The 19,009-nt window shown below is 37.2% G+C and overlaps 1 protein-coding gene across 1 annotated transcript in view; it reads right to left on the reverse strand.

Annotated features, from left to right (window-relative positions):
* Smap1 (small ArfGAP 1) overlaps nucleotides 1–19,009 on the reverse strand; it is a 92,328-nt gene that overhangs the window by 35,875 nt on the left and 37,444 nt on the right. Inside the window, exon 3 of the mRNA XM_005359875.2 lies at nucleotides 4,134–4,219. Within this exon, the coding sequence (XP_005359932.1) occupies nucleotides 4,134–4,219 (86 nt within the window). The remainder of the gene's footprint in view (nucleotides 1–4,133; nucleotides 4,220–19,009) is intronic.

Here is a 19,009-nt window from a genome sequence, read left to right on the forward strand (position 1 = left end):
TGGGAGGAGGGGGAGGGAAATGGGAGGCTGGGAGGAGGGGGAAACTTTTTTTTTCCTTTTCTCAATAAAAAATAAAAGAAAATAAAAAGAATGTAACAAGGTCCCTGTTATATGAATTTAAATCAGTTTAGCTCCAGTGGCCTAGGGTTATATATTTATATCTACAAAAGTGCAGAGATATTAGACTTTGCTCAAAGACCCATAAGCTTTACAAGGATGGCTGGAAGGAAGAAAGGAAAGAAAAAGAAAGGAAGAAAGAGAGGAAGACTGACTTTTTCTTACTTAATTCCCTTATGAAATTGTATTTACAACTATAAAGGTAAAGAAATGTGAGCTTTTTAACAACCAAGGTCAGCCTTGTAAATTGCCACGTGGATGCAGAGAACTGAAGCAGATCCTCTAGGAGAGCAGCCAGTGCTCTTAAGCTGCTGAGTCATCTCTCTAGACTGACTTTTTTTTCTTTCTTTCTTTTCTTTTCTTTCTTTCCTGGGAATCCAATCGATTGCCTTAGGCATACTACCAGATAAGCATTCTGTCTCTGAGCTGTAATTCCCATCCTGGTGTTAAGTTTTTCTAAGAGATTTAAGCTTCAGACTGAAAGGAGGCAAAACTGATTTTCTTATTAATCTCTCTAAATCAGTGGTTCTCAACCTGAAGGTAGAGACCCCTTTGGGGGACTGAAAGACCCTTTCACAGGGGTTGACTAAGAAACACCATCAGAAAACACAGATTATTTATATTACAATTCATAACAGTAGTAAAATTACAGTTATGAAATAGCAATGAAATAACATGAGGAACTGTATTAAAGAATTGCAGAATTAGGGACGCTGAGAACCACTGCTCTAAAAAGCAGTGCTTCAGAGTAAAAGAAAAATGATTACAAATATTATTTTTGAGAAAGGATTCATTATGTAGTTCAGACTCAAGTAGTCTGTCATGCTGCGGCCTCCTGAGTAGCTGGAACTACAGTAACTGAACTTTACTTTTAGGCTATATAGGCACATGGTAGCTAAGCTCACAGTCCAAGATTCGTCATCTTCTACTCTAAACTTCATATATGCTTAGACAATGTCCCTCCCTAAACACTTTCCAACAACTATAAGACCATCTTTTTGTAAACAGTAAAAGATCAATACCTCATATTAATATGATCCAATTTAGTAAATGCTTTGGGAAAAGTGGTATTTACTCTGACAGATCACTTAGTACGTCTGGCTACAGCTATGTCAGATTCTCATGTGTTTACCTGGCTACATTTCTTCTACAAATATGTGCTATTCTTCAGGGTCTGTGTACACCTTCACTTTCAAAGAAGGAAAGGCCACTCCAGAGAGTATCACACACACACACACACACACACACACACAACACACACACACACACCAACAAAGGGTGTCTATCACTGACTCTCCAATCTGTATTTCCTTTTTCTTCTAGACTCCGCTCCTTTAAGAGAGGTTTTCCTGATTCATCAGTAGCAGAAAAAAAGCCACGGTTTTTTGAAACAGCAGCTTCTGGGCCATGCTGCCAGCACAAACACTGGTTCTTTTTGGAGGCCAAGCATTTAAATGGAGTTTGTGACCAGAGTTCTACAACTTGCTTAATGGCAACATAGACCTGTTGTGTGCCTGAAAATGGGGCTGTGAGCATGACTCACATTAAACAGACCTCCGTCCCACCATGTTGGACTGGGCAGAGCCAAAAGGCAAAGCAGCCTTAGAAGTGCTTAGCATTTTAAGAAGCACTCCTGGACAGAAAAGATTTACAGATCCACAACAGGACAGATTCACACATAAAAGGACTCTAAACAAGTCACAGTGTGTTTAAAAAATATATGTAGGCTTGGGAAAAAAAGAGTATAGCGAGTTATAAGAGGAAAAGTGAATGGTTTATTAAAAAACATCTTTAAACAGTACAGACAGTTGTAGATTAAAGTAATAAAGAAAATAAAATAAATATTAAAAATAATAGAGTAAAAACAAATAAGCCACAAAAATATGAAAAATACATAGAGTCTAGATTATGTATATTATTGTGTTTTCTTTGAATTTTTCGACTGCAGAGTAACATTTGATTCTGGGGACTGCTAAGCAAAACCAACATATATACTTTAAAGGTATCTTGATTTCAAAATATGGATCTAAGGATATGTTGCTTTGGAAAAGAGGTTCTTCTTTTGTTTCCACAGAAGATGAGAACCTGTGCAATCCTTCCAGACTAATGTGGTTTATGGACCAACCCCCCCCCAAAGGATGCCATAAACAACGCCCAAAAATTACTTCACCCAACAAAAAGCAGAAAGCAGTTTGAAAAGAACTACACCCAAATTCCCTAAGTGATTGTTTATAAATGTTTGTTTACACTTGAAGGAGGATATGCTATAAAGATTTGCACTGGTATAGATCTGAGTTTATTGATACAAATTTAAAGTCAAATTTGTTGTGTGTGTGTGTGTGTGTGTGTATATATATATATCCGTTCTTGATCAAGGTATTGTGTTTACATAGCTTATTTTAAAATGTTATGTATAATTAAGAAATATAGGTTAATAGATAATCATCTATAATAGTCAAGCTTGTAGTCATATTAGGTTTTCTAAATATATAGAGATATATTTCAGGTAGATAAGATTATCTTCAAACCTTTCCAAGACTATAGAATATGGCATTTAAGATGTCTAAGAACTTAGGACTTTTCATGACATTGAGACACATCTGCTCCTGGCAGCACCAAGCTACTTCAAGAGGAAGATGGGTACCGAAGAGGCTCCTTATGGTATTGGTTAGCCATTTGGGTAAGAAATTGCTCTTGCCTGGACTGCTTGATGTTATAATATATGAACTGGACATGTAAGACCCACAAAGAAATGACTGCTAAACTTGCCTAAAGGTGAGACCATCCTTTGCAGTTCCTGCCTCATGAAAGAGTCTGCAAGACATTCAGCAGGACACAGAAGAAAGTTACTGACAAACTGCCAATATAGGTGAAACTATCTTTGAAATTTCCTGCTTTGTGGAAAAGTCTGCTGGAAGCTATGGGCCTGTAGGCTGAAGAGGGATGCCCAAACAGTACAGAAGAACTTTGGGTGACTGTCCAGGCAGCAAGATGTCTCTGTCAATTCTAGAGTTTTGGAAGTGGCTTAAATTGCACTTCCTGCTTACGTAGGTAATATTATATCCTTCTGGACTTTGATGGAGTTGAAGAATAGTTATAATTTTCTTTAGTCATGATACAAGATAAAGTAGATATTGTAACTGTAATTCTTACTTGATACCTGCTTTGTTATGCATAATTTTACTATGTTAAATTTAAAACCTTCTTTTTATTTAAACAGAAAAGGGGAGGTGATGTAGGATTCCCCTCTGTATGCTGTGGATACCTTTGGTTAATAAACTGTCTTGAGCTTGTGATAGGGTAGAATAGTGCGAAGCAGGGAAAAGTAAATTGAATGCTGGGAGAAAGGAGGCAGAGTTAAAAGAGAAGCCATGGAGCCACCACCAGAGACAGACATGCTGAAACTTTGCAAGTAGGCTATTAGCCTCATGATAAAATATAAAATAATGGAGATGGGTTAATTAAGAAGTAAGAGCTACCTAGCAATGTGCTAGAGTAATTGGCCAAGCAGTGATTTAATTAATACAGTTTCTGTGTGATTATTTTGGCAATCTGGGTGGCTGAGAAACGAATAAGCCTCCTCCTACCACACACACACACACACACACACACACACACACACACACACACACATTCACTACTCAAAAATCAAAGCATAGTTAGGGCAAATCAATTCTCTTTCTTTTTTCTTTTTAGGACATGGAGATCAAACCCAGGACCTTCTTCTACATACTGAGCAAGCCATTCTACACAGGCTACATTACCCATTCCTAGTTTTCATGAAATAGGTTCTTACTATGTATCAAACCTACAAGTTGGCACATAACTTAGTACTTTACAGCTCTACCTCCCAAAATTGGTGAGATTATAAGTATGCACTATCATGCATGTAATTTCCATCTTTAATTAATGCTACCATAATACACTTCACATCTTCCTCAATATGAACATAAAATACTAATGGTAAAAATGTGCTAACTCTTTTAAACATACAATATGCAAAATTTAAAGGATACTGATCTGTCTGTGGTCTTCGAAAGTTCTCTGGAAGATTGGCTTCATAAAGTAGTCTTGCTTTAGTATTTCCCATATCTTGCATGCACTGTAATAAAAAAGAAGTCAGGTCTTTTCATTATTCACATGAACAAAAGTAATTCTGGCACACACACATAAATGAACCCTGCAAAACAGTTACAATTTCCAACATATATTCTCCTCTTTAAGATAATACTTTAAATCCTAACTACAAGGTTAATTATTTAAGTTCCAAGCAGAGTCATTATAGTCAATCCTTTAATCCTATATGCATGTGACTCCATGATTTCTCAAATGTCTTTTTCTGTGAAAGCAACCCTACCTACTACTTAAAAATGAAATTCCTGGCATTTTGTGGGTAGTTCTAATGTTTACAAAAATGGAACATTTGAACAGTGCTGCCATTTCCTGGACTAACAACTTAAGATCAAATTTACTACAGGGTTTACTCTAGGATTTTCATAATTAGAGCCAAGAAGATGCAAGAGGGCTGACCTAAATTCCACACAGTAGATTAGCTGCTGTGCAATGAAAGCTTTCCTTAAACAAAGCAAAACCACCTTTAAGCCTTAATGGCTCAATTTTATATACAAAGTCAGAAGTGCACAGAATACCGCTGTAGTTTAAGTATTCCCCAAAGGTCTACTTGTTAAGGGCCCACTCCCCAAAGTGGCACCACTGGAAGTTAGTGGGGCCTATAAGTGGAGCCCAGTGAGATCATGATATAACAGCTGACTTCACCATGCACCCCACATGCACACCATTACCATCCTCTGGCTTCAATATCGCCAAAAGCAGAAAGGTGCCTTCTTGGACTGGAGCCTTCAGAACTGTCAGCTAAATTATGCTTTTCTACTTACGAGTTCATTTCTTTGGGTACAGTATACACAAAACTAATAACAAACCAGTTACAAACCTCTTCCCTAAAATCTAAGAATTCAGAAAATATAAAATAATTGTATAATCATTTTTTAGATTTTTATAGTTACAAGTGGTAACTAGCCAAATAGCATTTCCTTGATATTTTACCACACTACAAACAAATATAAGATTCACAGACAAAATATTTTAATATTATATAATTTACAGACAACTTGCATTTAACTATTTTAATTAGAGATTCAGTTTTTATAATGTAGTTTTTTTGTCCTGATTTCCCAGACATAACCCTAAACTCCTGAGAAAACAATCTAAGTTTAAGAACTATCTTGACGCTGGTCTTGAGTTGAAGCTCTAAAGAGGACAAAGAGGTATTTTCCTTTAAGTAAAAATAAGCATAAATTCTCACAACTGAAGGCTTGCTGGTGTCTAAGGTCCCAGCATACACTCAAATCTGGGTAACTATCCCACCTGGCTCTCAGGTAAACAAGATTGCTATTCCTCTTGAGAAGGGATGCAGGTGGAAACAGTGTAAAAGAAATGATAAAAGAGATAAAAAATTAAATATTTTTATCATTTAGTCCTTTCAACATAAGGGAAACAAAATCTAAGTAACTTGAGATACATCTCCAACCCCCATGGTGGAAGGAGAAAACCAAGCCCTGCAGGCTGTCCTCTGACATCCACAGATAGGTTGCAGCACCTTGTACCCATTCTATCCCTGACAAATAAAGATTAAAAATTCTTTTAAGAAAAAAGTAAGTATTATACTTTAATTGTTTGTAACCAGGAAGAAATGTAAGCTGGGGTTATCAATGAGATTTCTTCACTTTTACCATCTAGTTTCTGGGAATCAAGCCAGACTATAAGTACTAGAGACCATTCTTAAAAACACATTTTCCCCACATTCCTGAAAAACACACTTTTAAAAACCTGTTTTTACTCTTTAGGAGGAAAATACTTGTACCCAAGCCATCAAAAATTCAAATATACTAAGAATTGTGAATATTATCTTATAATAGTAAGGTTATAACATTATCTGTCAATACCTTTTTCTATTTCACCCAGTATTCAAATGTGAAGAAGGGAGATGTATGGATTATAAGCCAATATTTTTTTTGTTATTTTGGTTTTTTTTTTTGTTTTTTTTTTTTGTTTTTTGAGACAGGGTTTCTCTGTGGCTTTGGAGCCTGTCCTGGAACTCGCTCTGTAGACCAGGCTGGTCTCGAACTCACAGAGATCCGCCTGCCTCTGCCTCCCGAGTGCTGGGATTAAAGGCGTGCGCCACCATCACCCGGCTTAAGCCAATATTTTTATTAACACTTTTAAAAAGATACTTTAAAATGAGTTCATTTCGAAATTAAGACTTTAAAAACACAAAAAAACAAGCATCTGGCAAACAAAAAATACTCTGACTCTAGAAAATGTTTTCAAAATACTACAAGATCATATAGAATACAAAGCCAATGTCGTTGATACTTATAAAAACATATAATGTATTGAGGCTCATAAAGGAACTATGCATTTCATAGTTATGATATGCCAGCTAGATAGAGCATACTGTAAAGTTAACACTATTTACTTTAGCCATTAGATTCAGTCTGTTCTTGGGGATATGAACTCAGTGGTAAACACTAGCCAAGCTTGCTGCGCTCTAAGTTCAAATCCCAATACCATCTTAAATTCACACTGTGCCCATTTATAGTATAATAAACAACACTTAAGAATCCCATAACCAGAGCAGAGAAAAATGTAGACTCAATAAAATCAATAAAAAAGCTGTTACTTTCAAAAAAAAGAATCCCATAACCTGCTACAAAAAGGATTTTGCCCTTTTTAATCTATAATTTATTTTAGTTTTTCTATGTAATCCATAACTTAGAAAATACACCACAAGTAAAAAGCCAGACAATATTTCAGAATCAATTTTAAAAAAATACAACTGTAACTGAACATGCTGAACAAGAAAAAGTATCTATGCTCACATACTGTTGTTACAATGCAATGCCTGGGGCTCACTGGCCAACCAGGCTAGCTAATTCCAGGCCAGTAAGCCATTTTGAGTTTATTTTTTTTTTTTTTTTTTTTTTTTTGGTTTTTCGAGACAGGGTTTTTTTGTGGCTTTAGAGCCTGTCCTGGAACTAGCTCTGTAGACCAGGCTGGTCTCGAAGTCACAGAGATCCGTCCGCCTCTGCCTCCCAAGTGCTGGGATTAAAGGTGTGCGCCACCATCGCCCGGCTAAGAGAGTATCTTTTAAAACAGAACTTGCAAAGCACTATCCAAGATTGATCTGTGGTCTCTACAAACAAACGCACTTGTATAACACACACACATAACTAAAGTCAGACAGAAACACAGGTGTCCAAGCAAGACTAATCATAATCCCAACTGAAATCCCAAGTAAACGATTCTTTTTCCTGAGAATAAAACCTATTGACTTTTTTCTTTGTGTTAACATTCCAACACCCTGAACAGCAGAGTAAGAGGTAAGTTCTATTTGTCCTACCCTAAAAGATAAACTGGAAACACAGTTCTTCCAGGCTCAACGCTCTGTGTAGTGTGGTTCTGGGATCCCTTGTCCCATCTCCCCTTCTCCTGAGAATGCTCCTGTCTATCCTTGGAATGCTCCTGGAATTTCATCACTGAGATGCTGAGATGAACTTGCACAGCAGACATTAAGAATAAAACTAAGTTTTGAACTAATCAGAAAGTTACTTGCCTAGTCTTCACTAGTTTTTTATACTTGTCTTTTAAGGTTTACTGGTTGCTTTTATTCAGGAGTGTATGGGGAGAGAGTTATACGTATGTGAGCACAGGTACAATCACTTGTACATGCATGTGGGAAGGTCACAGAACTCAATGCTGGGTATCTTTCCTCAGTTGTTCACATCCTTTGAGACTCTCTCACTGAACCTGGAGTTTGTTGCTTTGGTTATACTGCCTGGTTGGTGAGCGCTGCTCAGAATCTGCCTACCGCCACCCTGCAATGCTGGGGCATCTAAACTCAGCTCACACATATGCTGCAAGCACTTGCTGAGTCATCTCGACACTCCTCTGCTTGCTTTTTTAAAATGAGATAAATGAGTTGAAAAATAACAGAAAGCAGATATTGTGAATGATTAGAGTATAGTAATGCCCTCTAAGTTCCCAAAGGCAAAATGTGAGGTACTAAAATAATCAAAATCTTAAATAGACATTAGTGTTTTTAGAAGAATGTTTATAGAAAGATGCTGCATAGCTCTGATAAATGCAGAAGAAAAGTAGAACTATTTCAACTAGGGCTGGACAAATGTTTCAGTCCGTAAACACTTATTTAAGAGCACGAGGACTTGAGCTAGGACTCCCAGGACTCTCATAAAGAGCTAGGCACAGTACAGCACATACATACAGATTCCTGAAACTCGCTGACCAATGAGTCAAATCAGGCAGTGAACATTCAGGTTCAGAGAAAAAGCATGTCTCAAAATAATAAGAACAGGTGGCACATTCATTTAGTCCCAGCATTTGGGAGGCAGAGGCAGATGGGTAGCACATAGCAAGAGTTCCAGATCACTCAGATCTACACAGTGAGACCATGTCTCTCAAAAATAAGGGTCACAGGGGAGGGTGGAGAGTGACTAAGGAAGACACCCAACATCAACCTCTAGCTCTAAAGAAGCACACATGAGCATACACAACCATTTAAAACATCTACCTAATTTTCTGAGGAATAGATCCAGGAAAGAAGAATCTGATGGCCAGGTCAAAACATTCTTATATAATGTTGTAAAAACATATACCATCTAAATGTTTGTATATTTATGCATAAAGTATTTCAGGAATGACACACAAAAAAATAATTAACATGGCTATGTCTATGAAAATCAGATGGCTGATGGTAGAATTAAAAGACAAGTATTCCTTTCACAATGTTGTAATCTTAGGCATTTGTGCAATGCCCATTATTTCCATTTCCCCAAACGGAATGAAAAATGAGAGAAGGGACATTAATTCTGCATTTTCCCTAAAATACTAATAACAGCATGGAACTGAATGGGAAGAGGCATAAAAAATGTGGCAAGAATAAAAGGTTTGTCAACATGTAACGACTGAAAATTAATTCAAAGTCAAATGTATAGAGTCCAAACTGCTTCTGGGATCCTCATAACTTCACTGCAGCCGAGGTTTTGAACACAAAATGTTACATTTTGAACTGCATGAGCTGTCACACCATTTAGTGCCAATGAATACTGCCCGCAACACAGGTCAGGGCTCAAGATGACTACAGATGCTATAAATCGGTTTCTACGGCACACTGCCCTTCCCTTGTGTGAACATTATCACAGAATACAAACACTTCTAATATGTGCCTACTACCATTCCTTTATTGTGTTACAGTGTTCAGTTTGAAAAATTGTTGTTTAAGTTGCTGGTATGAATTCCATATAAAGCATAAAATTCTGGCTTATGATTAGGACAGATTTTCCAATGGCCCTAAACATACTTCTGCCATTTTGTGCTATTTACTCATACAAAGTGGCATTCTTAGCATTGCTGTTTATAAAATCAAAATATCAAATAACTCTGTTGAAGATGCTCATTAACTTATAATATCAAATATTCAGCTAAGATTAAACATTTTATGTAACAATCAACAAGTACTCATTAGTATGTAAATTTCCCTTTCTCTTTAACATCATAAACAGTAAACTCAAATATATGCTAAAGAATTCCTTTAAAATAATCTTACTTATTATCAATAAATTTTTGGTTTGTATGTCATTTTACATACCCATAAACCCAATCTATTTAACTATTTCACACTCAAATAGGCCACAAGTGGAAAAATGCTTTTTTTTAGAAGGGGTGGAGAGAGGACTAGGCAGAAAAAAGCACTTGTTATTCTTGCAGAAGACCCAAGTCAGTTCCCAGTACTTACATCCAAATGCTTACAACCACCTGTAATTCCAGGTACAAAGGATCTGATGACTCTTCTGACCATTGAGAATCTGCACACATGTGTGAGTGTATATAGAAACACACATAAAAAAAATCTTTAAAAAAAACTTTACAAGCCGGGCAGTGGTGGCGCACGCCTTTAATCCCAGCACTCGGGAGGCAGAGGCAGGCGGATCTCTGTGAGTTCGAGGCCTGGTCTACAAGAGCTAGTTCCAGGACAGGAACCAACAGCTACAGAGAAACCCCGTCTCGAAAATCCAAAAAAAGAAAAAAAAACTTTACAAAAAAGCTTAAGAGGGAACTTAGAACCTGAACTATAGTGGAGAACTTTGTCCTTCAACTAAGAACAAAGTCTTCTGATGGATCAAAAGGTTATGAGCAAAATAACAGTATAAATTTCAAAAAACTGTCATCCAAGTAGATCTTCCACTCAAAACTGAATCTAAAACAGATTCATGACATTTATTTACTACATCTTTTCTCAGTAGGATTATCTTCTTAGATATAATACTATGGCTTGGGGATCTTAAAAGTTTAATGTATTTTATAGGAAAGAGAAGCAATTTGCTCTATTTTCTCTATCAGCAAAAATCTTTAACGATAGAGTAAGATTTTCAATGACCTAAACTAATATGTGATTTTTTTTTAAGAATTAATTATCAAAGTGAAATGAATGCTGGTAGTTCCTAGAGAAAGTCTTCCCATCAACAGACTCATCTCTACCACTACAACAGCTGTCAAAAGGCACAGGATTCCTTTCAGGGGTGGCTCAAGAGCCTTTGGAATCCAGCCACTGGAAAAGAAGGTTCACCATTTCTTGTCTTGGGAACTCTTTGAAATATTTAAAACAGAGTCCATTCCTTCAGTTTCATGAAACTGGGGGAGGGAGGTTGCTGTCTTTTAATTAGTGTTTTAAAAAATAAAAAATACAAACTTTTACTGATGGTATAAGTTTAGAGGAGGCCTTTATACAATTTCAAGATATTCTCAAACCCTGATGTATTTGCTGCTGCATTTGTTAATTAATATCCATTGAGGGTATGCATTTTTAAAAGGGCAACTAAATTAAATATTGTTATAACAAAACTCCTAAGTAATCTCTACTATGAAATTTATACCATTTCGAATTCAAAAATAAGCAATTACTTTTATCTTACATGCTTGAGACCATACTCAGGAGTTACCCTAGACTCTTCCTTTTGCCAGAGTCTTTTATTTATTTATTTATTTATTTATTTATTTATTTATTTATTTAAGATTTCTGCCTCCTCCTCGCCACCGCCTCCCATATCCCTCCCCCTCTCCCAATTAAGTTCCCCTCCCTCATCAGCCCGAAGAGCAATCAGGGTTCCCTGCCTTGTGGGAAGTCCAAGGACCACCCAACTCCTTCCAGGTCTAGTAAGGTGAGCATCCAAACTGCCTAGGCTCCCACAAAGCCAGTACGGGCAGTAGGATCAAAACCCAGTGTCATTGTTCTTGACTTCTCAGCAGTCCTCATTGTCCGCTATGTTCAGCGAGTCCGGTTTTATCCCATGCTTTCATGCCAGAGTCTTAATAACTTTTTTCTCCCATGTATCACACCATTGCCATTACCATAGCTCAATACCTAGTCACTAAGTTCCTGGGCTTTTGCCGGAACGTGTCCATCAGAGTAATTTTCTTAAAAGCAAAATGTTACTTTTCAACTCCCTATTTTAAGAGCTCCCTATCATTCGCGGGATCTACATCAAACCAATCCTGGTGATAACATGCATCTTATCTCCTTCAGCACATTAAAACACACCTTACTTTTTCAAACAGAATGTATTTTCCATCATTCTGCCTCAAGATTCTCTGCCTATTATATTATGCTTTATTTCATAAGCAAAGCTTACCATGGAAAGAATTGTGAAACTTTGCAATGACTAGTATACAGAGGGGGGAAAGAGCGCTGCTAAGTTATTGATATGCTGAAGATCACTCATCACGTACTTAATAGAGCTAGAACAAGAGCCCAGGCCCATAGTTCTCCTATCCTCTATCATTACTGTAGTTACACATATAGCAGAGAGAGAGAGTCTAATTCTAAAATGTGATGTGTAATGAAACTAATAAGAGCTATTTACAGACTATCTATTCACACAGGTATACATTCAATAAGTATAACAATTTGCTACCAAATACATTACTCTATGTGGGACTTAAGCCTTACCTTCAAAAAACTTAGTGTGGCTTTGGTTATGCTATCTCAAGTCTACCTAGGCACTATTAGTTTAACAGAATTAAGAATTTCCTTTTAGAAACATCTTACAGTTTTGTTCACTACTCTGAACCAAGAGCCACAGCCATCGTTAGGAATAGAGAATTCTAAAATATGTAGATTAAAAAAATTACTACTGGTCTCATTAAAATTCTAACTTAAAAATATGTACGTACAGACACACACATATAAATCAAGAGAAAAGATATACATATGTGTGTGTATATTATATATATATAAAAAATCAAAAGGAAAAAGAAAGTTGAGGGCACAATCCTGCACATTCAAATTCAAAATTTATGTGAATTTTCACAAAATGGATTTGCTTAAAAAGGTCTCTTATAGATGTATTACAAAACAGCATTTTATTTATTGCCTTACATCTCTTCACATGTGCACAGTATGTACCTCAACGCTGCATGTTGTTCCCATTCTCCGCTCATTAGAAACTCATTTAAAGAACCTAGTAAGAATTCAGCATAGAACCAATCAACTTAAAAAGCATTCACGTGAGGCCTGATTCAGCCTTTTTTTTCCCCCAGCTTGAAGGGGTTATAATGAGCAATGATCCCATAAAAAACTTATTTTCATCCCAGATTTTCTCCCATAAATGTATAGAATTGTGTGCTGAGAGTTTATTATGTTCCTGGCTCTATAAGACACTATGAACATTTATTCGAGAAAAATTTTAAGAAATTAGTGTTCTAATACACGTAGGCAAAATATTGCTTAATGACAGAGCTCTCCAAATTAACTTCAAATAGCCTAGAATTTTGTTCTATTAAGTGTTATCTGTCATGGAAATTCTGTAATATCAGAAACCATTTTTGATATTTCTAGACTCTTCTTAGAAGTGTGAAGGTGTGAAGAGGGGGTAGACAGTTGGCCTGGGTAGATGGCTATCGAGTATGAGAGCCTGAGAGTTCAACTGCCAGTATCCATGTAAAAGACCAGGTCTGACGCTACAAACTGTGATCCTAGCATTGCAGAAGTGGAGACGAGATTCCTGAGACTCCCTTGGCCAGACAAGCCTAGCCTACTTGACAAACTCTATGTCTCAGTGAGAGACAAGATTAACAGCTTCCTAAAGAACAGCATCTAAGGATTTGACTAATATTAATAATCTCTGAGAATGCTGTACAATGTATTTGACTATATTCAACTTCCTCCCCTAACTCCTGTCAAATCCATACATTCCTAAACCCTACATACCCAAATTCATATCTTTTTTCTTAACCCAACAAGTCCAATTTGTGTTGCTCACATACTCTCGGCTGTGGGGCCTCCACTGACTCGAATGTGGCTGTCACATTCTAAAGGAAAACTGACTATGGCCAGGAGGTGGTGGCGGTGCACACCTTTAATTCCAGCACTCAGGAGGCAGAGGCAGGTGGAGCTCTTGTAAGCTTGGGGCCAGCCTGGTCTACAAAGCAAGATCCAGGACACAGGACAACCAAAACTGTTACACAGAGAAATCCTACCTCGAAAAAGCAAAGTCAGGTAGGAAGGAAAGAAAAAAGAAAACTGAATTTCCTCATCCTCATTCCAGCAACTATCAGTTGCCAATAACTCTTCTGCTAGAGGTAGAACTTCATGTCTACAGCCTACCTACCTACCCCACATCCTTCATACTGACTCTGTATGGCCTGAGTTTGTGCAGGTCTCATATAATCTGCCATAGCCACTGTTCACATATACAACTGCCCTGCTGTATGCAAAAAACAGTTTCAATGTAATTATCCACCACCCTGACTCATACACTCTTTCCTCCGCTTCCTCCACACCCTGAGCCTTGAGAGGCAAGTGTATGATATGATATGATATGATATGATATGATATGATATGATATGATATGATATGATATAGATGTCCCATTCTGAATGCTTTAAATAAGAGACCTTGGGCACTTATGGATCTCTTTATTAATCACTGTCCACCACAAAAAGAAGCATATCTGATGATGGCTGAGAGGTACACTAATCTAAGTGTACAACAGTAAGTCATTAAGATTTGTTTTAATACTATACCCATTTAGCAGAATAGTAGTAGTTGGTTTTCCCCTAAAGCCTAGCTACAGGTTCTTGAACCCATAGTAATGTCAGATATCAGTTTCATTTTGTGGAGCAGGCTTTACGTCCAATCAGAAAGCAGCTGGTTACTCCCATGCACTGGAGGGCATGTCTTGACAGGCTGGTTGTTACTATAGCTCTCAGGAATCACAGCAGGGTAAAGCTGATGACTATTTTTCTCCTCTAGTAGCATGGGAACCACCTTGCAGCACTGTGAAAGCTAGCCAGTGAGATGAAGCTCCCAGGTGAGTACCAGCTTGATCTCTCAATGTTCTAAGAGGTATCTTCAGGGTCTTACCATCAAATTCTGGAGAAGCACATCAACAATAACCTATAATGTTTGGAAGTCTACAGGGTAACATTTAGTCACTGCTGGTAGGAGTACAAACTGGTGTGGCTAACATGGAAATCAGTGTTGGTTTCTCAAAAACCAAGATACAGATCTACTATATGGCACAACTATACCATTCCTGCATATAAACCAAAGGATTCCATATCCTACCAAAGAGATACTTGCTCATCCATTTGCATTGCTGTTCTATTCACAATAGCCAGGAAACAGGAATGACCTAGATGTCCATCAGTTCATGAAAGGGTAACAAAAATATGGTACACAATGGACTATTATTCAGCTGTTAAGAAAAATGAAGTTATGAAATTCACAAGTAAATGGAAGAAGCTACAAACAACCATCCTGAGCAAGGTAACCTTGACTCAGAACAACAAACATCATATGCTTTCGTTCACTTCGGGATGTTAACTTTGAATCTTCATATGTTATGTGTATTTCATAGAGGTCATGAATCAGTAAGGGGCCACAGTGTTGGGAGGGGACTGTTAAAAGAAGTGAGATAGAACACAGTAGAATAAAGGAAAAAAGGAGAATGAATGAACAGAAAGGGTTAAATTGGGGTATGGGTTGCAGGGTAAAGAGGGATAACTAACACTAAAGACCCTCAAGTCTGTACAAGCTTCCTAAAATGCATATACACACACATATAAAAAGAGTGTAAGTGGATTTATTCCATAATGGGCTGACAATGCCCCTACTAGATAACATGGGCTAGCACAAATAAAAAGCCCAGTGCTAGGCCTGGCGGTGGTGGCACACGTCTTTAAACCCAGCACTTCGGAGGCAGGGCCAGGCGGATCTCTGTGAATTCTAGGCCAGCTGGTCGACAAGAGCTAGTTCCAGGACAGGCTCCAAAGCTACAGAGATACCCTGTCTCAAAAAACAAAACAACAACAACAACAAGAAAAAAAAAACAAAAACTAAAAAATGACATCCACAGTTTTCCTTTTGTCTCTATATACATAGGCTCGAATACAAACACACAGACACCCCAATACAACACAAAAATCTCAAGAGTCTATGGGTAATATTTATAACAAAATTATCTGACTGCTTATCCCCATAAAATTCAAACTCAATCCAAAAGGGACAAACTACTAACAAACCACTAGATCTGCCTGACACCTACAACTAATAGACGTTAAATCAAAACAAAATAGGGAAAAAATATAAACTGGAAATGAAAAATATTTAGAGAAAAGCACTTATTATTGGAAAGGATTTTTTACACCATCCAGTAACATGTGCAAAGGGGGTCCTTATGTTTAGACTAGGAGAAAGAGTACACACACACACACACACACACACACACACACACACACACACACACAAAGAAAACCTCCATCTTTGCTCTTCTAGTACAGAGCTCCACAACAGGAGAAAGTATTTCTAGGAATTGGCTCAAAATTCTGCAAGGCAGGAGTAACAGAGATATAGGGGGAAATGTAAAAGAGGCAGAACAAGAAAGTCACAGAAAGCAAGTAACCTTGCTTTTAAATATGATATGAAGATTACTAAGGAGAGAGGTGTGTAAAATAAAAGAACAAGGCTACCTTAAAAGAAAAGTTAAAAGTTGTCAGTCATGGTGGCGCATGCCTGTTGTATCAAAATGCCTTGCCATCTGTATTAGTTCTGTCTCCTTGTTGTGACAAAATAATGGTTATAAACAACTTAAGGAAAGAAACGTTTATCTTGGATTATAGTTCTAGGGGATATATTCAGGGACAGTATGGCAGCAAGAGCAGGAGACAGTATGTCACCCTACATGTAGTCAAGAGTCTCTTGACTCTTGACTTGAAGATGTGCTTAGTTCACTTTCTCCTTTCTATTCAGAAAGAGTAACCCCAGCCCATAGAATGATGCAACCCATTTAGGGTGGGTCTTTCGACTTCAATTAACCTAATCTAAATAATCCCTCAAAGAGATGCCCAGTTTTGTTACCATGGTAATTCTAAATCCTAGTAAAGCTGACAATCAAGATTAACCATTATAAATGAAATTACTATTTTTGGCTAGTACTCTCAAAGAGAAATTTCTTAATATTCAATAATACAGAATAATTGGCCCTCAGCAGTAAATTTAGAAACCAACTCATCACAATCTATCAGAAAGATGCTAAATGGCTTGAGATATTTCATGGTAACAATGCTGAGGGTTTTATATAATGTATAAATGAAATGGATACTACTAATAATAATTTATTAGCATTTATGGCTTGTTTAAAATGTGTCAGATACTATACTAGCTCATGTTTCACCCATTCTCACTCATTTGATTCTCCCTACAAAGCAGACAATATTACTCTTATTATACAAATAGAACATTGATGCCTCCTGAAATCAAATAGCCTGGGAAACCATACAAGTCTAACCTGGCAGTCTGTCTTAATGATTTTGTTCTACTGCCTTGCTGAAATCAACTTGCCTTGAAATATTCTAAGCCAAAATATAGATCGAACAAAACAGAGCCTGGAAAACTCAGCATTATCAATGATAACTTAACTTGTTTTAATTTGACTATCTCAGAAAGTACTTTTAAAAACCAGTAACTACTTCATATGGCTTACAAGTACCTGCAGAGCCCACTACAAAGTGCTAGATGGCCACCTGTTTATGTGACTATGTTCTAAAGTAAAACAACTGCTTATCGCTGGATTCCCAAGAACATCCTAGCCTTACTTCTCATCCAGGCACAGTGGGAAGAAGAACTCTGCAGACTATGGGCCAGACAGAGTATTCACTGGTGCCAAACAATTAGAAAGTCTTACATCCCATAATGATTCTTACTTCAAGAAGTTGACAGGTAACACCTGTTAATAAATATGTTCTGCCGGGTGATGGTGGCACACGCCTTTAATCCCAGCACTTGGGAGGCAGAGGCAGGTGGATCTCTGTGAGTTCGAGACCAGCCTGGTCTAAAGAGCTAGTTCCAGGACAGGTTCCAAAGCCACAGAGAAACCCTGTCTCGAAAAAAAAAAAAAAGTTCAAATGTGTTTCAAATATTGTATATAATTTGTTTTTAAAATTCCTAATTTCTTAAAATGTCAGTATGCTGCCAAGTACCTATTATCTATTTCACAAAAACCAGTTAACTATAGTTCTGATGGGAAAATTATGCTCTAAAATGTAAAACTATCTGCCTCAGATAATCTGTTATTCAAATTCTCTCAGTGGTCTTTATTAAAATATTTCCAAAGAACCAGAGTGTCTAATGAGTCTTCTCCTTGATTTAAAATGAGCCATTAAAAAGTACACATCCTTTGTCTTCAATTTTTATCCTCTATAAGTGTTTACAAACGCAATTTAAATATTTAATCTACTCATCATTCTTTCTTGAGAAAGAGCATGTCATTTAGTTACCACATCTAGTAAGAACACTGTCTCATATGAAGTATTCAAAAGTTCTCCTTCTCTGATCTAATTTGTACGGTTTCTCCCCCGAGGTTTTGAAAATACTCAAAGAATAATACTTGCTTGTATGGCCTTTACCAACAATAACCTCAGAAGCTAATTTTAAGACAGAACTATACTTGACTTTATAGCCTAAATGTCTTTACAAATTCTGTTACCATAGCCCATAACCACGTAGGTGTATCTTTTCTAATTCTGAGGTATGTCCGTGTATCGCTGAAGTCCCCCAAATACCATTGTCCTCTGTATCTTTGAGCTCTGCATTTGAAGCCTTTTATGAACTACAGACTGGAAATAGGAGGGAAAACCACATCTGTACAAAACATAATATTATTGTGTGCATGCATGCATGAGCGTTCATTCACTTCCTTTTCTTGTCATTACTCCTTGAACAAAATAGTTTATCTAAGGGTATCTAAGTGGTACCCAATACTGTAAGTAACAAGGAATGATTTCAAGCATGTGCAAGAATGTGTATAAATAGATATGTGCAAATGTTATTCCACCTATTAAAAGCACCCGAGCATCAGTGGGTTTGGCTATCTAGCAGGCATCCTGAAAATAATCTTTTGTGATACCAAAAGATGGCTGTATATTGATATATTCAGAATGTCTTAATGGCAATTTCAAAGGGCATAATAAAAATCAGTAAGACCAATAAAAGTAACTGTTTTTACATGTGCAGCTAACCTGAAGGATTAAAAAGTAAGACTTTAAAGATTTAGAACTGTCACCATGGAAGAACAGCAAACTCATACAATTGTAAATTTATCTGTGACAAAGCTAACTGCTCTCCACAAACCAAAACTGGACACAACAGCGCTTTCTCATTGGACTGTCATCTACTACTAGCCTCCTCCTGCACCCCAGGAGCACTTCCAGACAGAAGAGACATTCTTCGGGTCAGTTTTCAGGCAAGAGGAGGGTTTTCCCTTTTTTTTTACTAAGACTCCCTCTACTGGCAGGAATA

Source organism: Microtus ochrogaster, linkage group LG2 (assembly GCF_000317375.1).
Source record: "Microtus ochrogaster isolate Prairie Vole_2 linkage group LG2, MicOch1.0, whole genome shotgun sequence".
Classification (NCBI taxonomy): domain Eukaryota; kingdom Metazoa; phylum Chordata; class Mammalia; order Rodentia; family Cricetidae; genus Microtus; species Microtus ochrogaster.